This window comes from Capsicum annuum, chromosome 1 (assembly GCF_002878395.1).
Source record: "Capsicum annuum cultivar UCD-10X-F1 chromosome 1, UCD10Xv1.1, whole genome shotgun sequence".
NCBI lineage: Eukaryota > Viridiplantae > Streptophyta > Magnoliopsida > Solanales > Solanaceae > Capsicum > Capsicum annuum.
In genome coordinates, this window is record NC_061111.1 from 95,003,974 (window position 1) to 95,026,069 (window position 22,096).

Here is a 22,096-nt window from a genome sequence, read left to right on the forward strand (position 1 = left end):
TAAAGGGAAGTGGATGAATTCTTGGAAAAGGAGGGAGCGAGCCTGTATAAAATCAAGACAATGCGAGATGATATAATGGTAAGTTAAGAAAATAAAGGAGATATAAATTTAACGTGTTTCAATCAATGTAACCTAATCCGCAAGTGGAGGAGGAATTTACTATATCAACTAGTACACATAAGACATTTCAAAACTAGAGTAAATACTCTTATCATTCTAAGAGGATAACCTCACAAAGCCACTCCAAAGAAGAGGTTCATAAAAAGTAAAATACTAACTCTCAAACTCTTTATTGCATTTGTTTTTAAATGGCACAAAAACTGAAGAAATTGATGAAGAACTATCAAAGTACTTAGAGGCAATTTTGAGCATGGATTCAGCCAAAACGCTGTTTGCAATGAATGAAGAAACCGAGTCTATCCACAAAAATAGTACTTGGTCTCTTGTGAAGCCACCATCAGAAAAGAGAATTGTTCGTTGCAAATGGGTCTTCAAGAAAAAATGAAGGTATTTCAAGGGTTGTAGCTACAAGGCACGATTAGTTGCAAAGAGCTATAGTCAGGTACAAGGGGTTGATTTGAATGATACTTTCCTCACATGTTAAACGTCGAGCCATACATGTCCTGCTTGTTGTAATTGCCATGTATGGTTTGAAATTAGAACAGCTTGATGTGGGAGATTTGGGTTGGGACTGTTGAGAAAACAGAGAAGAAACTTGCAAACTGGAAGCCACAATATTTATCAGTTGGAGGTAGAGTCACCTCGATCAATTCTGTGTTGAACTCTTTGCCTACTTATGTCATGTCTCTCTTCCTTATTCCAACTGAAGTGTCCAAAAAGACGTGCAAGCTCAGAAGAGATTTTTTGTGGTTAGGAACAAGGAGGGCACAAGTTGTGCAGTTAGATAAAAATTTTGGTGTATTGGAATCAAGGATTTAAATGTCAAATAACTCCCTACCTATGAAGTGGCTTTGGATATTCAATAGGGAACAACAGGCTCATGGAAGGAAATGATCAGAAACAAGTATGGCCAGACAGACCATTGGTGCACTAATGTTGTATCTAGTCCATACGGAACCTCAGTGTGGAGTACTATCAGGAACCTTTGGTCCAAACTGTCAAACAACATACGCTACAAGGTGGAGCTGGTAACAAAATACTTTTCTGGCAAGATTTGTGGATTTGCGGGTTACGTTGATGCAGATTTTCCCCGGTTGATTCAGTATTTCTAATCGGCCTAATGTAACAGTGGCTGAAAGTTGGTCTGGACAAAGATGGAATATCGCTTTTAGAGGGTATTTTAATGATTGGGAGGTGGACAGGGGAACTAATGCTAGTTCTTGAGGGATTCAGAGGCACCTCCGCAGCCCCTGACACTATCAGGTGGACGCATGAAAATGATGACATGTTCACCGTGAACAGAATTAATAAAAAGGAAGCTGAATTGCAGTCGGAGAATTGACCAGGACCATGGAAAAAAACCTGAAAAAGCTTGGCACCAACAAAAGTCAAGGGCTTTGCTTGGTTGGTGATTAGAAAAGCTTGTCTCACTCATGAGAGACTACAGAGAAGGAAGTTTCAGCTTGCCTCGAGGTGTTTTTATTTTTCGAGTGTGAGGAAAGAGAGACAAATAGTCATTTGTTTCTTCATTGCAAAGCTACCTCACAATTATGGTCTCTGTTTCTAAGTTTAGCAGAGACCAAGTGGTCTATGACTGAACAGACATCAGATTTCTTGAGCTGTTGGATTAGGAGAGGGGGTTAAAAAATGGTGGGGAGTAATTCCATTTTGCATTTGGAGAACAATTTGGAAGGAAAGGAATTGATGATGTTTTGAAAACAGAATCAACTCCATCCAGAAAGTTAAAGGGAAGCGTAGTGCAACTCTTTATTTTTGGTGTAAAGAACATTGTATAGAAGAAGCTGAACAATAGTCGATCTTTTAGGTTCTTTGTAAGTAATCTAGGTTGATTCTAACAATTTTTTTTTTGGGAGGTCTCCAACATGTTCTTAATGTTGAGGAATCAACATTACCAGTTTCAAAATTTTTTTAAAACAACTTGATGTTAAAAACAACTTTCTTACATGATGAATTTGAGGAAGAAAAGACATGCATCAACACGAAATGTTTGAATTTAAAGGAAAAGATGATAATGCTTGCTTGTTAAAGAAATCCTTGTACGGAATAAAATAGTCTCCAAGACAATGGTACAAGCGATTTTGTTCCTTTATGTTAGGTCAAAGAGCATACATGATAGTGTTTACTTTCAATAGTTGAATCAGAACTTTCCATTGTTTCAAAGTTACAAAAAGATCACTTTTATTTTTCAGAAAATAAACTCAAACTTTCCTTGGCACCACCTTTTGTTGGGATGCAAAAAGGATTACAAAGATCTAAATGAATGTAATTAGGGGTACCTTTTCTTTTAAGAATTATTGGAGACCTGAAGCCGACTGTGTTCTGCTTCCCGAACACAGGGTTCACAGAACTCCATATTCCCAATACTTTTCCACAGAAGATACCTATTTTTTTGTAATTTCGTGGTGTCCGGGCTAACTTTCGTGTACCTCGACTAATTCTCCGGGATACTTGCCACTTCCCACCAGCAACATGTACTAGGTAACTCTATATAGCATTAACAATTCCCAACAAGATACCTCTTTTGCTGAGGATAGAGAGACCTTTCTCACGAATTCGTGACTGTAATGAGCCACAAAAAGTGTAAAGATACACAAATAGGCCACCACTCTAAAGTGGAACCAAAATAAGCGTGGAATTAATTATTCTGAGTTACCTAACTTTTTAACGGAGGCGTTAAAGTTTTTTAACAATTAAATTGAGTATGAAACGAAATATATTATTTCAACTTATAAGACGGAATATATTATTCTGCTTTATAAGTCGGAATAATCTATTCCGACTTTTATAAAATAAATCTTCTGTCATCTTGTACCTTGGCACTAGTTCCCCACTCCATTAACACCCAAAGAACAAAAATCCAAATCCTCGAATCGTCAATCGAATCCAAAAAAGAAGGTTGAATCCATTATTCTAATTCGGTAGTGGTCCCTAATGTTTTTTTTTAAAAATTCGAATCGTAAAAAAAGTTTCTGACCTGGGTAGTGATCTTTTCAAAAATTTCAACCTAGGTAGCGATTAGTTGGAAATTCCGACCTGGGTAAAGGTATATGGAAGGCTACGAAATAAGATTCAATTGTTGAAAAGTGCAAAAGATCATTTAGAAAATTCAATCCCTCTTTTTCCTGAATTTGACTAGTAGGCTAATGAACGACCCTTTGATCTATGTCCTTCCAAGTTCAGCCAAGCTAGGTCTGATTAGAAGTTCCAAAATGAGTGGAGCGAGGGGCTTTAGAGGGAAAAAGGGGGTTGAACGTGGTTTTTTTGTTTTACCTAAGGGGTTTGTATTAGCCTATCCCCCGATCGTATCTATCCCGAGATGAAAGAAAAGATTGACAATTTGTTTTTTCGAAGCTATTGCCCCAATAAAAAAAAGATTTTTTGGTAGGCCTTCTCCCTAGTAAAAAATATAGTGAAATAACCTTCCCTATTCTTTCCCCGGACCCTGCTACAAAGGAGTATGTTCACTTCTCAAAATATCATATATACGTAGGCGGGAACAGGGGAAAGGGGCCAGATTATCCCAACGGCAGCAAGAGTAAGAATAGAGTTTCTAATGCCACAACAGCAGGTATAGTAAGCAAAATCATATGAAAAGAAAAAAGGGATATGAGATAACCATAATGGATGCGTCAGATAGGCATTAAGTGGTTGATATTATCCCTCCCGGACCAGAACTTCTTGTTTCTGAGGGCAAATAACCAATCCAATGTCTTTCTGTTTGGATCTCCCCTAATAGACTCCTTTTTTTAGGTGTCCCCGAGAATGCCAGTCATAAGCATAAGAAAAATCTTGTACTTGGTCTTGTACCATCTTGGTACCTTCTGAATAAAAATTTTTACCCATAAAAAAAACATAAGAAAGCTCGATCAGAGGTGGCTTTTTCCAAAAGCTTCATTTTAGGTATTTATTTCTTAAATTCCCTAATTGATTGATTCTACGCATATGTGTTTTTAGAGTGTTAGGATTGATGGTGAATGTGCGTTGATTGATTCATTGTGCGATTTCTCTATAATGATTTGTTACTAATAGTGACGGACATTCAATATGTCTGTACATTCTCTTTCTTTAAGAGAACATTAATATTCCACTAACTAGAAAAGACTTAATTTTAGACGTAAATTAAGAAGACTAATCTTAAATCAAAAAGGCGTTCGCACTAACAAAAATAGGTGTACATGATATTAAAAATGAAGCGTGTTGTGAACCCTGATCCTGTATATGGTACACTTCTCCGCTTATAAGAGAACCATAGGTCAGAGTTGGTCGGAAAGGCAAGATAACCATTGTATGAGGTATGATTGGATGGGCGATACTTGGATTTTATTCCGTACACACTCGCCTCACAACCGTTTTGTGAAGCATTTATCCAGATCTGGATTATATGATGTTGTACGAGTAGGTAGGATGCAATACGATCGTTCCCTTCTGACGGCCATTCTTGAGCGATGAAGGTCGGAGAGTCATTGCTTCCATTTACTGTTCGGCGAGGTCATGACCACGTTACCGGATGTGCAGGTTATGTTTGGTTTGCACATCGATGGTCATCAAGTGTATGTGAGGTTATGTTTGGTTTGCACATCGATGGTCGTCAAGTGTATGTGCAGGATGCTGCACAAAGGGATTTCCCATGGTGTACTATGCTACAGAAACTCACTGGACTAGATCGGTATATTAGAGGTAAGAGTTGGATGACTATCCATTCCATTACTCGCTACCTTTGAGATCAGTTATAGTTTGATCCCATAAGAGATCATACTCTGGTTGAGAGGCTTGAGAGGATTGTCCGACTACACATACTTATTATACTCAGGGGGGTCTTATATCAGCCTATGATATCTATCCTTTCTAGATCCCATCCATGAGGTTAGGAGCTACAGTTAGGGTAGGGTAGCACAGTACTGGCATGACATTCTTATACAGGTCACACTGTCAGCCATCTATCGGAGAGACGAGTCACTTATGAGGATTTCTTCCTCTCCTTCAAGTAACTTAGTGTTGTATGTTACAATATAGTTAAAATATATTATTTTTGTGCACCCAAACTTAGTGGTTCGATGAGTTGGGATGAGTACCATGAGGTCTCTAGTTTAATTTCCAACAGAGATAAAACTAAGTGATTTCTTCCCATCTGTTCTAGACTTGATGGATAGAGTTACTTGGTATCTGTTGCTAGTGGGAGGTGGCAGGCATCCCGTGGAATTAGTCGAGGTGCGCGCAAGATGGTTTGGACACCACGGTTATCATTATTTTTGTAGGAAATTAAATAATTTATTTTATCATGTTAAGATATGGTGTTGGGAGAGGATCTTCCATCTACAACCAGGATTTAGTGAGCTGGAGGATGATGATGCATTGCTTCCATACACCAGGAGATGGACGAGAGGGGTTGAGCGTTATTGTTAAATGTAAAATTTAAAGTTAGCATTATGTTTAGTTAATTACAATATAGTTGTTTTATATCAATATGATGCCATTAACTCAATTATGTAATCTTTTCTAATTATTATACAACAACAACAACAACAACAAACCCAGTGTATTCCCACCTAGTGGGGTCTGGGGGGGTAAGATGTACGCAGTCCATACCTCTACCTCTGATGAAGTAGAAAGGTTGTTTCCGATAGACCCCCGGCTCAAGGCACGAGATACCACACAAACACATAGTAAAGCACAGAAGCAGATTACATAATATAAATACGGCACCCATAAGTAATATAAAACAGAGGAAAGCAGAGGAAAGCACACAGATTCGTAATAAAACATGGAACACGAAACACGGGTTCATGCTCTTTATTATTAGTATAAATATCAAAAAATTATATCTATTAAAATTTAGATCTAAGCCATGACAAATCATATATGGGTTTCCGCGTTGAACCGTGACTTTCATTCCAATTTTATTGAATGATTACGCTACCTTATTAATCCATATAATTTTATTCAAATTTTTTCTTTTAAAACGTTGGGGACCACTACCGAATTAGAACAATGGATTCAACCTTCTTTTTTGGATTTGATTTACGATTCGAGGATTTTTGTTTTGGTTCTTTGGGTGTTGATGGAGTGAGAGACCAGTGCCAAGTTACAAGACGATAGAAGTTTCTTTTAATAAAAGTCGGAATATATTATTCCGACTTATAAAGCGGAATAATATATTCCGTCTTATAAGTCGGAATAATATATTCCGTTTTATACTCAATTGAACTGTTAAAGAAACTTTAATGCCTCCGTTAAAAAAGTTAAGTACATTGGAATAATTAATTCGGACTGGCTTATTCTGGTTCCACTTTAGAGTGGTGGCCTATTTGTGTATCTTTACACTTTTTATGGCTCATTTTAGTCGCGAATTCCCTTTCTCACTCATTTGCCCCAATCCCTCTGTTTGTTACAAGCCCATCTTAATTTGTTGAGCTGTTTCGAATTTGTGAGTTGTGACTTACTTCAGTTCAAATTCAGAAACACATGTGTTGTTCCTTTTATTGAGATAATTTACTGCAAGAAATTCTTTCTTGAATTGCAATGCATGATGATACAACTGCAAAAGGTTTAAGGATTATTTTCTCAAATGAAAAGAAACATTAGTAGTGCTTCGTTATGGTTTATCTATTAGTAGGTTCTATCTGCTTTCTAACTGTGTCTACCTTTATATCAAATCAATAATTTTAGCAGAGCATGGCCTTGTCATTTCACCATGAGTCAACTAAAAGATAAATGATACATGTAGTATTAGCATTCTATTTGTATCTACATGAAGTCCTAATTATGCAGCAGAAAACAACAGCTATTAGGTGAACCAACTTCAGAATAGTTTCCCTGGAATGTTGAAGTGAGCTTAAATGTGTTTCCTTAGCCTTTTCTTCAAGCAAACGTTTTAATCCAGTGAAAAAAGGTCCAGCGAACACATTAATATCGCTATGTTACTTAAGAAAGATTGCTAAAAGCACTTTATCTAATTTTAGGGATGACAACTTCTCCAGCCGAAATAAAGCAAGGTTTCAAAAGAGCTTTTGCTGCTCCATGGCCAGAAAATCTTCGTTATCAGGTGTTATGCTTTGCTGGAGTTCATGCTCGTTTGTCACATGTGAAAAAAGGAAAATCCAGTATGCCTGATGTCTTTTAAGTAATTGTTTCTTTGAAAACTAAAACTTATTCGTATATTCTCGTGTTGTATGTGTTCCTCTTCTTGCTATTACCCCTCCTTGGGAGAGTCGGAGGGCTTTCTCTCGCTGGGTTTCCCATGCAAATATTAGCAAGCTATTTTAGCTTGTGACGACTTAGTTCTTCCACGTAGCATTGTAGAAATAACTAGCCAAAGAGATTGATAGTTTGAAATAAGGTAATAGAGAAGCCTATATCTGCCGACCCTACTTCACTTCCTTTAGTGCCTTGCCTACTGTCTTTGAATAATGTTTCATTCCAGGGGATGACCTTTTCCCCGCCTTTGTTTTGGAAAATTGTCCTTTTTGAAATGTACTTTGTCCGTGTATTCTGCATATCTGTGTGGATCGGAACAGTTATTAATTCATGTAGGTTTTCTTTATGAAACAAAAAGTCACAGGCAGTGCACCTCCATTTTCTCTTAAGTCATTCAAAAACATCTAGAATAATGTCCAGTCGCTGAAGTATTAAATTGTCCTAAAATTGAATTATTGGTTAAGCTTCATGTTTTCATCATAGAGTTTGCTGGTCCTTTGACATTATCAATCAACTGAAGATTATGTCAATTGGCAGGATGATGGCCGACCTTTCTGGAAGCTTATTGTTTCTGAAGCAACTGGTTGTAGTGACAATACCTACTTTGAAGAAGTATACGAGGTCATTTCTTGCTAGTAGCTACCTAGATGAAGACTCAAAACATATTTTAGAAATTATAAGTTAGAAATGACTGCTTTACCTGAAGTATTTGCTTTAATCAGCACTATGCAAGTGGTGAGGCATGGCATCTTCCAGCTGGAGCCTATGACGCCATATTGATTCTGAAACGTTCAGGAGGTTATCAAGTATCTGCATTACTTTACTCCTGACATAAGATTTGTGTAATGAACTTTTCTTGCGATCCTTTTGTTTCTGAATTACTGAACCTTGGGACAGTCAAACTGGCCGTTGTATCCAACTTCGACACCCGGTTGAGGAAGATATTGAAAGATCTGAATGTGTTGGATCTGTAAGCATCAATCCTTTCTTTTATGTTTGCTCATTGTCAAGAACACTTGGATTTAAACTACCTTATGTCGGTTGTCAAATATGGTCCTTGGTCTTGAATTTCAGTAGGTATATACATAAAGAACTAAATGGTCTTAAGTTTGAGCCTTGAAACTGTGGGAAATAGTTGTATGATTTAAACCCTTCAGATTTACTAGGAATTCTCATCTGCATGAACTGGCAAGGGCAATGCCTGCTTGAAATTTTTGAAGATACATTATTTAGGGCAATGCCTGCTTGAAATTTTTGAAGATACATTATTTATCTCTTTACTTTTTGTGCTCTCCATCTATAGATTTGATGCTGTTATCATATCGTCAGAAGTTGGACATGAAAAACCAGATATAAAGATATTCAGAGCTGCTTTAGGTATGTGGTTCAAATACTTCGATATCTTTCATTAACCCAACGATAGAATGTATTTGTACTTCAGCATTTTTTTTTGTTTAATGTTTTAAATTGACTTCTTTAACCACTTTTTCTAGTTATATATGACCTTGAACTAGGCTTACTAAAATTCTAATTTGATACTAATACATTTGTCAAATAAACCTGAAAGTGGCTACAAGAAGTTGCCGTTACCATGTTTTGCGATGTTGTAGATCAGATCAGTGTGGAAGCAATAAAAACTGTTCACGTCGGAGATGATGAAAAGGCTGATAAAGGGGGAGCAACTGCTGCTGGAATTGACTGCTGGTAAGCTTCTGAATGTCTTGATATATTTAAATATCCACAATTTCCTTAGCAAATGTCTAGCGCAACAAAAAGATGCGTAATATTATAGCTACTCCATCAACACCATCCAGCTTAACATTTTAAGCTGTTGCAAAAAATTAAGTTTTTTTCTACTTTTCACCAACTATACAAAGAACGTCAATGTGTAGTATGGTTAAGAAATTTCGTTCACAAAAATGTGCATTTCAGGCAATGGGGTGTAGATGTGAAGTCGTTCGCAGATATACAAAACCGCATTCTAACAGCGCCCTAGCTTTTTTTCATAATGGCTCTACCATCTGGATGGTAAGGACAAGAATATCTGTTCTTTTTCCTTTTCATTTCCTTGTAAAACATCTCATATTACTAAATATCACTAATATCTCACTGTTGTTTCCATAACTGCAGATACAACTTGACTACAATCAAGTATTACTTATAGAGGAAGCATCAAAATACTGTTCGTCTTTGGGTGCCGAGGTGTTATCGTTTAATCATCTATGCTTCAGTTCTAAATTATAAAGTTAGGCTATAGAGGCTTTTTATTAGCATCATGCTTGGAGTTTTGCATACTTGTACTGTTATTAGACCATGATAATAAGAGAAACATCTATGAGCATCCAAAGTTGTTTTTGGAGGGAATGATTCAGTAAGCAATCTGAAAACTCACCCCAAACGTTCATTCCTTTTGAATTCCCAGTTTTAATCACAGCCTACTTTGGTTGTACTCAACTCTTTACAGTTTAAGTATATTTGTTGTTTGGTGTGATTTGTAAAACTAGTTGAAGTAAGTAGCCTGTAAGCTAATTTGGAGAAGGTGTAATTTCTCGTATTTACTTTATTGTCTACATCTCATTCTTAGGGTTCGGTCCTTTTCTGAACTATGGGTATGTTCTGCACAGGGCTGCTTTTTTTTTTTTTTTGCCATTTAATGATTTGTCTATACATGGCGTTTGGAAATGCTTTTTTCATCTGATTAATTGAAATCATGAGATGAAATCAGCGGTTGGGCGATTTATTATTGATTTCATATCATGAGATGAAATCCCAAATTCTCTAAAAAGCTTGATTTGAGGTGTTTTTAAATCATGATTTGGAATATTTCAAATACAAAAATTAATCCACAAGTATATATTTTGTAAAGAAAAAACTACCATTTATATCTATCCACTATTTATTTCATATGTAAATAAATTTTTTACTTCATGTTGTTACTCTTTAAACTATTTATATCTTAGATAATCATTCCTACCAATATAAAATTTATTGTTATTTTGCATCAACTCCTTACTTTACTATTTATTATTGGCGAAATAGTCTTCTAGATCCTTGTACTTGTATGTAAATGGGACAGTTTTACTTGAACCTTTATTATATAAACTCTTGGCCAAAGGCATCGATAGACACTTAAACTTGTTGTCAAAATTTACTTAGACACCTCAACTATGGTTTGTACCTATCAGGCCTCTAACCCTCACAAATTTTGATTCAATTGGACATTTTTTTGTTAATCAACAAAAGGTTGAAGTGTGTTGCATACACGTGATGACGTGAAAAAATTAACCAATTAAAAAAAAACACATGGCAAAACAAAGTTATACATGGAATTGCTGATATTTTTTATTTAATTATTTATTTAATAATAATTTCTTAATTTAAAAAAGAAAAAAGAAAAAAAACACCCCTACCCCAACCCCCATCATCGTCTTCTTCACCCCCCCGCGTCTTCAAGCATCCCCCACCCACCCAGTCGTCTTCTTTACCCCTTTCCCCCGGCGTTTTCACACACACACACGTAGTTGTCGCCATCACCCTATCTCACTTCACTGTAAACTTTCATTTTTTTGGACTGATTTTTTTTTTGTCGTTATTTACATGAATTTACATTCATTGACTCTTGCTATAAATAATATGTTGAAAATCCAACAATTCAAATGTAGCAAACTTTTATTTTTTTTGGCGAACTTTTATTGTTTTCGGCACGCTAATAGCGGAAAAGAATAAGATTAACAACAACAAATTTTTAAATCAAATTCAAAAATAAGAACAAGAAAGGAAAAAAAGTAGAAAAAATGGTAGGAGAATTAAGTGTAGCAAAAAAAAAGAATGAAGAAGAAGAATGGTGAAGAAGATGAAATAGGGGGAGGGGGGGGGGGGAGGGAGGAATTATGTTGGAGGTTTTTTTTAAAAGAAATTTGTTTTATTAAAAATATGTTGGAGGCTTTTTTTTTTAAATTTAGTTTTATTAAAAAAAAAAAATTGGGGCCCTCAGTGCCACTTGGCACTTTTCTATTCGTAACTTAATAAAAAAATTACTATTCACGCGCCTCTCGAGATTACACAGCACGCACAGTGCCATGTAGGCAAAAAATGCCCAATTGAATCAAAATTCGAAGGGTTTAGGGGCCTGATAGGTACAGGCCATAGTTGAGGTGTCTAAGTGAATTTTGGCAATAAGTTTGAGTGCCTATCGATGCCATTGGCCTAAACTCTTCAACTCATTACATCACAATATTTTAAATTCTTTTTTAGACTATTAACTTAAGCATGAAGCACAAATGGTGACATGTCATTAAAAAATTAAATAATTATATGTAGACAATTACGTAGAATGGACTTAGAAATGTCAGATGCCCCTTTCATTTCTCATTCGCGTTTTGTCATCTAGACACCCATACTTACACTTACACTTACACTTTCTCCTTCGATTTCTGAAAGTATGATTGATGTGGATGTTTAGCTGTAGCATAAGATCTTTAATCTCCTCTATACTCTCTTTTTGCATCCAGGGGACTCTCCATTCTTCTCGAATCATAATTTTTAAACCAAGGAAATCAGTCTCCAAATGTATCTGGAGAAAATTCTGACTAAGACAGTACTTAACAGCCTTTAGGATTGCTATTGACTTAACCTTCATATTAGTCGCGATTCCAAGATTATGAGCTTTTGCATAGATTCGATCACCATCACTGTTTCTAATACAGAAACCATATGAACTCATACTTGGGCTACCTTTACTAGCTCCATCTGTATTGCATGTAACCCAACCCTTTTCGTCTTCTTCCATTTCACTACAAGATAGTGAAGTCTGGGTTTGTAAGCTTGCAATGTATTCATCATTCCATTCTAGTGGAAAGGTACCTCCTTTATCCGTGGAAGTTTAATGAGGTGAAACACATTTATTTGACATTGATATTTCATCTTATTTAAAGTAACATCTTTTCTATGTCTTCTATCATTTCTCCTTTTTCATAATTCCCATATCACCATTTCTGGAATAGCTTTTAAGATGTGCCTTATCTTTGGATGGCCTTTATAGTTCCACCACTTGTATATGAGTTGGCGTGGGTTGAGTCTGTCCATGTTGATACCCGCACAGGAAGCAAACTGTCTTCATAGCTGTTGAGCTATGAGGGCTGGTAGTAATAAATGGTTCATAGTCTCTAGATGTCCTTCTTTACAACAATGTCATTTGGAGACAATGTGAATCCACATTCTTTTAAGATTATCATTAGTGGCTATTATTTTCTCCATGCTCTCCACAAAAAGAACGTTATCTTAAAACAAATGCCTTTATCCAAATATTCTGCATCCATTCTATTTCATCTCTCATGTGTCTTATGATTTGATAGGTTAATTTCACAGTGAATTCTCCCTTAGTGTTCCCCATCCAACATGCTTTGTCATTTTCTGCAAGTCCAATGCATGGTTTAATGGTTTCAGCAATGTGTAATAAGTTCCTCTGACAGATGCTCTATGAGCTTTACCACATTTTATTCATCATTAGAGATAAAATCCTGTACTTCATTTCCTCCTCTCTTTCTTCCCATCCTTCCACATGATATAATGTCCCTACTCTTGTCCATTTATCAAACCAGAAACTGGAATTTCCAGCCTTTAGCTGCCACTAAATTTCATATTCTACTTCCTCTCTTACTTCTTGTATCTTCCTCCATACACGAAAAGCACCAATGTTTCTTGTGATGAAAGGATGGAGCTTTTTACAATATTTGTTACACATATAGGTACTCTATAAAGATGAAGTTGACACTCTAAATTTCCACCACAGTTTGACAAATAAGGCCTTTGACACATCATGTAATGATCTGAATCCTAGTCCTTCTTCCTTTCTGGGATAACACATGTCTTCCAAAGCAACCCGGTATCTTCTTTTTAAACCTCCTGAACTGCCCAAAAGAATTTAGCAAAAATATGATGTAACTGATCAATTACCTTTCTAGGGGGATTCATAGCTGAAAATATATAGACAGGCGTGGATTGCAGTAAATGATTGATGAGAATGTATTTACCCTCAAGAGTTAGTAGCTTATTCTGCCACATCAATAACCTTCTTGTCACCTTTCTTAATAAATCTTTAGAATAAGTCTTATTCTTTCTACCATAGAAAATAGGACAACCTAAATTGGTAAAAGGGAAGTTTCCTTGTTTTATACCTGTTAATCTTCTCAACTTTGTTGTCATAATCAGTGGTGGTTTGTCATGTAGGTAGAAAAAACACTTCTTCTTGTTGACCAATTGTTCTGGATGCTCTCATAATTCTTTAAGACCATTATTATTTTAATGATGAATATCCTATCTCATGAACAAAAAGGATGGTATCATCTGCATCTGAGAGATGATTAATCTCAGGACTCCACTTTAGAAGCCCATATCCCTTGAATTGTCTGTCACTGCGTAACCTATTTAGTTCCCTAGCTAAGAATTTTGCAGGAATTATGATAATTCTGTTGGTGAAAGTACTTAAACTTATAGGTTTAAGATTTGAAACGTCTTTCACCATTTCCTTTTTAAGAAATAAAATCAAATTGGTATGAGTAATAAATTTAGACAGTTCTTACCCACAAAAGAATACTCTTACTAGTTTGATATTATCTTCTCCAATAATATCCCAACAACTCTAAAAGGATACTCCTGAGAAACCATTAGGTCTACAAGTATTGTCCCCATTGAGATAAAAAAATCACCCTTTTAACCTCATTTATTTTTTGTAATCTTATCATTTTATCATTCTGCTCTTCACTAATTAGCTTGGTTATACATTGTAACAAATCCTATTCTTGGCTCGCCCCTTCTTCTGAGAACTGTTCTGTGAAGAATGCAAAAACCTTCTCTCATTTATTTGAAGATTTATTCCTTGATTTTTGTTAATCTCTGCAATGTGTAACTTTTTTTCTTCCTTTCATATAGGAATGAAAGAACTTGATATTTTTATCCCCCTCTGCAAACCACCTTATTCAGCTTTTCTGTTTTTAAAATTCTTCCTCAATTTTCATAAATCTTTTTAACCCATCTTGTACTTTGTGCAATTCTACTCTATTAGCTGCAGTAGGCATTATTTCCAGTCGTGCTTCCTTTACTTTAATCACATTTTCCATGGTGTCAATATTTTGAAAAATATTTTCAAAAGCTACCTTAATCCAATCTAATAGTGCCTTTTTTGCATTCTTTAGTTTGCTTGGAGTTCTATGAAGGATTCCTGCAAAGTTGATATTCCTATTCTACCTCACAACTTTCTTGAAATTAGGATGTTTCATCCAAAAATTCAAAAATCTAAATGGCTTGGTTATGGATTATTCTTCTATATTACAAATAATAAAAAGATGGTGCATGGTTGGATCCTTGTCTTATCAAGTGATGAACTTCAGAGAAAGGGAAGATTAAATGCTTAATTAACCAGGACTCTATCCAACCTTTTAAAAATATACTCTTCTTTAATTCTCCCATTCCACCAGGTCTATTTACTTTCTGTGAAGTTTACCTCTATTAATTCACAATTGTTGATGTAGAGAGTAAAGTCTGTTCCTTTATTTTGAGTAAATGGTAAGCCACCCAACATTTCATCCTCTAAAATTATTACATTAAAATCTTCCCCTACTATTTATGGATTTTGGTTGGTTTCAGTAATGTGTTTCAGTTCCTCCCATAATTTCAATATGTCCAATGCACTACATCTAGCATAGATAGTAGTAATATGAAAATATTTATTATCCTTGTTGAATTTCATAATTAACTATTGTATGAAATCCAAAATGATCTAACTTTTCCAATTTTCTTCCCAGAATTTCATTGTTATTGGTTGTTGTATTGTTTTTAATCTCAAGAGTATGTTGCATGTAGTCTTTTTCTGTCTTTTACTTAGAATGTTGAGGTCTTTGCTCTGTGTCTAGTGTTTTTGTCTCTACCTGCTTCTTTGATCCTTCTGCTGACACCCAACTTTACTTGAAATTAATCTACTACTTCCCTGTTCCTTATTTCTTTGTGTAGTCGAATCAGTATTTGATTGAACTATTATCTCCATTTCTTTCCCTTTTCCATCATGTTTTTCTACTGATCCTATTACCCAGTCGTGACCTACTTTAGGTTATTCCCCTCCTATACTATGTCAACTTTTCTGTTTTTTTTTTGCCAACTTTTTGTGTTTCATCCTATGTTGTTTTCTCTTGCATCGTGTTTTGTTCTGTGTTTTCAAGGGCTTCAAATTAATTGGCCACCCCTACTCTATTCCATCTCATCTCTTGTCTCCACATATCTTTATTTATTCTTTTGTTACCTATTTTTTGTTTCTCTGTTCTTTAAACTCATCTACATTATTACCCTTTTGTTTTCCTTCTAATTTTTGATATTGTTCATTCTTGCCTTCCTGTTTATTTTCCATTGTTCTTGTATTATTGTTAATTTCTTTGTTCTTCTGCTGATTGTTACTTTCTTCCTCCTCCTTTTTGGGATATAATTTTAGATGCTCCACACAAAATTATTGTTTATTGTCTTCCTGAATCATGCATGTTCTACAATATTTAGGGATGTAATAATATTTTATTCTAATTAACTTTTCAGTGATTTCCCTGTTTTGCTTCTTCACTCCAATGTTAATGCGCTTGGGGAATTCTCCAAATAAGTTAATTTTGACTTCCACTCTTGCACAGTTGGGTGATGTTTTGGCTTTTGACGGAATATTTTGTATATTTTTCAAGGGATAATTGTATGTTTTCAAGCAACCGATGTTGTATTTAATACTGGATTTTAGTATTTTCAGGTTAAGGAGTTAGCTGAAGGAGAAACTTAGGAAAATAGCAAAAAAAGGTCACTGATGGTTAAACTGGCGGACCATCAGCCATGCGACGGACCGCCAGGGTACGTCAAAGTAAAATAGAAGGTGACAAATAAATGATCTCTGCAATGGTCCAAGTGGCGGACCGCCAACTTGGCTGTTAGGACAAAACAGAACATGACATCATAGAGGATCAAGTGACGGCCCATGCGATGGACCGTCGGGCCAGCGATGGTCTACCAACGTGATCGTCAACCCTTAACAGAACCTGACATTCTGGCTAGAATTGTGGATCTAAACGTTTTATACCAATTCTCCTTTGAAGATTCAAGAACAAATCTTGTGATCTTTTGTAAGTAATTTCTGAATTTATTTATGAGAAACAGAATGACTTCTTCTTCTTATTCTATTGATATGTGTGGATAAGCTTTCATAACTAGGGTTATGGGAGCCTTGATGTGAATAGCTGTTTGGGGTTGTGAAAATATTTGATTTCCATGGTTAACTGAAGTTGTATAAACCCTTTTTCACAATAACGACCTTTCTTGGTTTCAAACTTGAAGGGTGAGCCCAAGAACATCACTTGTTCGAATAGAAAAGTGCTTGTTTGGAAAAGAAGAGGTTCACATGGAATCTAAGGGATTTAACCTTTGGGTTAAGGGTCGATGCCTTAACAGGATCAATCCACATGAGAAAATAAGTTGAATAAATTAATGCATCTTTTAAGTTTGAGAGAATTGAAAGATAATCTACTCATTTAGGTTGAGAGACAAATGGGTAAATTATAGGATTCAATAACTCTTGCAATTGAAGTGATTAATTGGAAATTCAAAATAAGTTGCAAACCATAACTCTCATTTGTCTACTCTCATTGAATTATCATTGCAATAAGAATCACCGACTGGAATACTTTCTGTTACAAATAACGAGATAAAATTTATAAATCAGACTCCCCGTTTAATTCGGAACCTTTGATCAACAGTATAGTAACAACCACAATACTTAGTGAACACAGTTGGTGAACACAGTATTTCCTGTGGGATTCAACCCCAACCTAGTTGGATTATATATTTGACAACGACCGCTTACTCTCTCGTAAGAGAGGTTGTCAATTAAGTTTGTGATTGTTAATTGACCTTTGGTCAAGTTTTCCAAATTTTACCTTTATTTGTTGTTTTTGTTTTATTACAGGCTCATTATTATTTATTCCACGCACCAGAAGTTCAGGAGAATCGCTATTACTTTTCAATCCTGAACCGCATCTAATTGGTAGAGTGGAAGAACAACAAGAAGTTGATAGACTAGCCACCTTGGCTAGAGCACAGGTTAATCGGCAAAATGATGGTCAACCAGCTCGTGACCCTAATCATGATGAGGAGTATTTTGGGGATGATGATCTGATCAACCCAGCAAATAGGAGGCGTGCGGAGAATGTAGAGGTAGCTATAAATAGAAATTGGGTAGCTAGAGGGAGAGCAAACTACCAACCTACTATGCAATTTGATAGTGATGACAAGGAGGATGACTTGAACGAAGCTAGTGCTATAGGAGCGATTATTCCACCTCCACTAGTACTTGGGGTGAAGTTCAACATAACCAGCACCATGATACAACTGCTTAATCTTAAGGGGTTTTTTGGAGGACTTCCGGGGGATGAACCAAATATGCACTTGGTGAATTTTATCAATATTTGCAAATCCTTTGATAACCCTGGTGTTGGCCAAAATGCAATTTTTCTTCGGTTGTTCCCACTGTCTTTGTTTGGCAAGGCAACAATATGGTTGAATAAGTTGGCCGTCAATTTTATAAAGAAAATTGAAAAGAGCTTTCCTAGAAAGGTTCTTTCTGCTCTCCAGGATGTTACAGTTGAGGGATGAAGTCAACAACTTCAAAAAATTACCAAATGAGGCACTGCATGAAACTTGGATGCAATTCAAGAAAAAGTTGACACAGTGCCCCAACCATAAGATGACTGACAAGCATTTAATGGAGACTTTTTATAGATCCTTGAACTCTATAACCAAACCAACAGTTGACAATACAATAGGAGGAGCATTCATAGAGCTTACATTCAATGAGGCTGCAGACATGTTGGAGCAGTTGACTAAGACAAGTAGAGCTTGGCACATCAGGGATTCTGTGGTAGCAAGCCCTACTATGTTTAGTGATATATCAATGGATCAACTTCGGAAAGAGGAGGAACGTGAGTAAGATATGGCACACATGAAAACACAGATGGATCTACTTACTAAACACTTATTATTCGAGAAGACTGAGAAGGTAAAAGCTGTTAGGTCGTAAGGCAGAGCTGATTCTGATTTTGAAGAGGAGGCGAACTATCTAAATAATCAAAGAGGTTTCTGAGTCAATAACTAAGAGAATTAAGGTCAGAACTATTATGACAAGGCTGGTTACAAAGATAGGGACCAAGGGAGTTGGAAGAACAAAAATGATAGGAATAGACTGTATATACCTCCTGGAAATTGGACTAATGCAGCTACCAATTCAGGCAAGATGTCAATGGAGGACATGATGGAGAAACTATTAAAGGGAGTTGAGGCTACCGATGCTGGGGTGACGACAATGAAGAGTGACTTATCTTTCATGAGCCAGCTAGTAAATTCACACTCAACTTTTATTAAGTAGTTAGAGCAGCAGATGAGCCAACTCTCGGTAGCATTTAATCAAAGGAAGAGCGGTACCTTGCCTAGCGATACAATGCAGAATCCTTAGAACGATCGCTCTTGCATGGCAGTTACCATTTGGAGTGATAAAGTATTACGTGGACCTACTGTGGGCAAGGCTATGATTGACAATGTGATCGAAGAAGAGGTAGAAGCTGATGAAACCCATCCAGTAGAGTCTAAGAAGCTAGATAGTAATGTGAGTACATCTAACCATCAACATGTTGATGAGTTAGAGGAAGAAAAAAAGAAGAAGGAGGAAGTGGTTACTACTCTTCCAAAACCACCGTCGCCCTTTCCTCATAGATTGAAGAAAAAAGCCGATGATACAAGATTTATACAATTCATGGCGATGTTGAAGCAGCTAATGGTAAATATGCCTTTAGTTGAGGCATTAGAGAAGATGCCTGGGTATGCTAAGTTTATAAAAGACCTGGTAACGAAGAAGAGAATAGTGAGCTACGAACTGGTGGATAATCTTTACCATTGTGGTGCTATTTTAACAAGGTCTATGGTGCAAAAGAAAGTAGACCCAGGAGCATTTACTATTCCTTTCACTATCGCGTCTCTTGATTTTGTTAAAGCTTTATGTGAAGTGGGAGAAAGTATTAATCTGGTGCTACTTGCTGTTAATAAGAAGTTGGGGTTGGGGGATCCTACACCCACAAACATGCGACTAGTGATGGCGGACATGTCGGTAAAGCGGCCAGTGGTATTATATGATGTGCTAGTGAAGGTTGCCAGCTTTATATTCCCTGTGGATTTTTTTATTGTGGATTTTGAGGTGCCCATAATCTTGGGTCGACCTTTTCTTGCAACTGGAAGCATACTTATTGATTTGTGAGATAATAAGCTCTTGTTCAGGCTTAATGCTGAAGTAGTTTGGTTTGATGTATGTCAATCTATGAAGCAGCACAAGGAAATGAGTGTGTTCTCTATTGTGGATTTTTATTATGAGGATGAGCAAGAAGTGCCGATAAAGGAAAAATTTATTATCGAGCCTTTGGCTGCAGTCTTGATGAATTTTGATTGCGAAGGCATTGAAGAGTATGAGGAGACTGTGTGTGCCTTGAATGGAATGGGATAGTATACTTATGCTCCTAAGAAGCTAGATCTAGATCTTAAAAATTGCCCAACACCACTGGCTAAGCCATCTATTGAAGAGCCACTGGTGTTGGAGTTGAAGGAATTGTCAGGCTATCTATGGTATGTGTTTTTAGGCAGTGGAAGTACTTTACCTATGATTATTGCAGAAGATCTGGGTGAGCATCAAGTGGAGGCACTTATCTCAGTACTCCGGAGGTACAAAAGGGTGATAGGCTGGACTATAACGGATATTATTGGCATTCCTCCGGGTATATGCACTCACAAAACTCAGTTTGAGAAAGACTACACTCCTACCATTGAGCACCAACACCGTCTTAATCCACATATGCAAGAGGTGGTTAAGAAGGAGATCATAAAATGGCTTGACACAAGAGTTGTATAACCTATTTCCTATAGTAAGTGGGTAAGCCTGTCCAATGTGTGCCCAAGTAAAGGGGCATGACTATTATAGCGAACGAAAAAAATTTGTTGATTTTGCTCAGACCTGTGACATGGTGGAGAGTTTGTATGGACTATCGTAAGCTCAACTCATGGACTTTGAAGGACCACTTCCCAATGCCTTTCATGGATCAGATGCTTGATCGGTTGGCGAGAAGAGGTTGGTATTATTTCCTGGATGGGTATTCAGGGTATAACCAAATTTCTATAGCCCCAGAAGATCAGGAGAATACAACATTTACTTGCCCGTATGGTACTTTTGCTTTTAAACGGATGCCATTTGGTTTGTGTAATGCACTCGCTGCCTTTCAACGATGAATTATGTCTATCTTTTCCGATATGGTTGAAGACACCTTGGAGGTGTTTATGGATGACTTCTCAGTGGTAGGTGATTCTTTTGAGCTTTGTTTGGTGAATCTGAGAAGAGCTTTGCAACGGTGAGAGGAATTTAATCTTGTGCTTAATTGGGAGAAATGTCACTTCATGGTGAAGGAGGGCATTTTCCTTGGTTACAAAATTTCAGCCAAGGGGATTGAGGTCAACCGGGCTAAGGTCGAGGTTATTGAGAAGCTACCACCTCCCATTTCAGTAAAGGGATTGCGTAGTTTCCTTGGTGATGTGGGTTTCTATTGGCGATTTATAAAAAACTTCTCAAAAATTGCAAACCCACTTTACAAACTTTTGGAGAAGGAGGCCAAGTTTATATTCGATGGTGATTGGTTGAAGGAATTTGAATACCTTAAAGGGAAATTAATTGATGTCTCTATTATTGTCACTCCAGATTGGTCAAAGTCATTTGAGATTATGTGCGATGCAAGAGGAGTGGCACTTGGGTCTATGATTGGCCAAAAGAGAGATAAGCTGTTTCAACCCATTTATTATGCAAGAAAGGCCTTAAATGGAGCTCAGAAGAACTACACTGTTACTGAACAGGAACTTCTTGCAGTTGTCTATGCCTTTGAGAAGTTCTGGGCTTACCTATTGGGAACCAAGGTGGTGGTTCATACAGACCACGCCGCTTTGAGATATTTAATGGAAAAGAAGGACGCTAAGCTAAGGTTAATCAGATGGGTACTGCTCCTTCAAGAATTTGACTTTAAAGTCAAAGATCAGAAGGAATATGAGAATCAAGTTGCGGACCACTTGTCCAGACTGAAGGGAGGTCAAACACTCAAGGATGAGCTAGAAATTGATGATGCATTTCCAGATGAGAAAATCTTAGCTGCTATAATAGAAAGAATACCTTGGTACACAGACTTTGCAAACTATGTGGTGAGTGAGGTTATTCCAGAGAACCTTTCTTTTCACCAAAGAAAGAAGTTTCTTCATGATGTTACACACTACTTTTGGGATGAGCTATATTTGTTTCGGTGTTGTGCAGATAATATTATAAGAAGGTGTATCCCAAAAATGGACATGCTGAATATTTTGGAAGCTTGTCATTCTTCTCCGATTAGTGGTCACCATGCAGGTGACCGGACTGCCAGGAAAGTGTTGCAGAGCGGCTACTATTGGCCGACTTTATTCAAAGAAGTGTATGAGTTCATGCGGAGATGTGACCATTGCCAGAGACAAGGGTCAATCTCAAAGCATCATGAGATGCCTTTGTCAAAAGTATTGGAAGTGGAGTTGTTTGACATCTGGGGAATCGACTTCATGGGACCCTTTGTAAGCTAATATGGAATGAAATACATTCTATTTGTCGTTGATTATGTATTTAAATGAGTTGAGGCTATTGCCT

General features: G+C 36.7%; 3 protein-coding genes across 5 annotated transcripts; all 3 read left to right on the forward strand.

Moving 5' to 3' along the window:
* The first annotated feature begins 6,896 nt into the window (after positions 1-6,896).
* Positions 6,897-9,873, forward strand: LOC107877725 (haloacid dehalogenase-like hydrolase domain-containing protein 3). Of its 2 annotated transcripts, none has more exons than XM_047406477.1 (8): positions 6,897-7,183; positions 7,873-7,956; positions 8,058-8,133; positions 8,233-8,305; positions 8,639-8,712; positions 8,946-9,039; positions 9,268-9,363; positions 9,448-9,873. In XM_047406477.1, exons 1-7 carry the CDS (start codon positions 7,103-7,105, stop codon positions 9,329-9,331), a joined length of 546 nt encoding a protein of 181 aa, XP_047262433.1. In that variant the 5' UTR covers positions 6,897-7,102; the 3' UTR covers positions 9,332-9,363; positions 9,448-9,873. The 2 variants fall into 2 exon arrangements, with proteins under 2 accessions (XP_047262433.1, XP_047262430.1); XM_047406474.1 differs by having other exon boundaries at positions 6,929-7,183; positions 9,466-9,873.
* A 1,892-nt stretch (positions 9,874-11,765) lies between these two features.
* Positions 11,766-20,994, forward strand: LOC124895926. Of its 2 annotated transcripts, XM_047406488.1 has the most exons (3): positions 11,766-12,194; positions 16,112-16,478; positions 17,318-20,994. In XM_047406488.1, the coding sequence occupies exons 2-3, from the start codon at positions 16,334-16,336 to the stop codon at positions 18,001-18,003; spliced, it is 831 nt and encodes a 276-aa protein (XP_047262444.1). In that variant the 5' UTR covers positions 11,766-12,194; positions 16,112-16,333; the 3' UTR covers positions 18,004-20,994. The 2 variants fall into 2 exon arrangements, with proteins under 2 accessions (XP_047262444.1, XP_047262439.1); XM_047406483.1 differs by lacking the exon at positions 11,766-12,194 and having other exon boundaries at positions 12,205-16,478.
* LOC124897818 lies at positions 18,875-19,654 on the forward strand. Its single transcript, XM_047411362.1, has one exon. It carries the CDS (start codon positions 18,875-18,877, stop codon positions 19,652-19,654), a length of 780 nt encoding a protein of 259 aa, XP_047267318.1.
* Positions 20,995-22,096: the final 1,102 nt, after the last annotated feature.

Bases quoted from the DNA above. Each gene is read 5' to 3' on its own strand.
- LOC107877725 (XM_047406477.1), top strand. From the start codon at position 7,103: ATGACAACTTCTCCAGCCGAAATAAAGCAAGGTTTCAAAAGAGCTTTT. The intron at 8,134-8,232 runs GTTATCAAGTAT...ACCTTGGGACAG, and splicing joins GATTCTGAAACGTTCAGGAG to TCAAACTGGCCGTTGTATCC. The intron at 9,040-9,267 runs GTAAGCTTCTGA...TGTGCATTTCAG, and splicing joins GCTGCTGGAATTGACTGCTG to GCAATGGGGTGTAGATGTGA.
- LOC124895926 (XM_047406488.1), top strand. From the start codon at position 16,334: ATGCGATGGACCGTCGGGCCAGCGATGGTCTACCAACGTGATCGTCAA. The intron at 16,479-17,317 runs GTAAGTAATTTC...GTTTTATTACAG, and splicing joins AACAAATCTTGTGATCTTTT to GCTCATTATTATTTATTCCA.
- LOC124897818 (XM_047411362.1), top strand. From the start codon at position 18,875: ATGGCAGTTACCATTTGGAGTGATAAAGTATTACGTGGACCTACTGTG.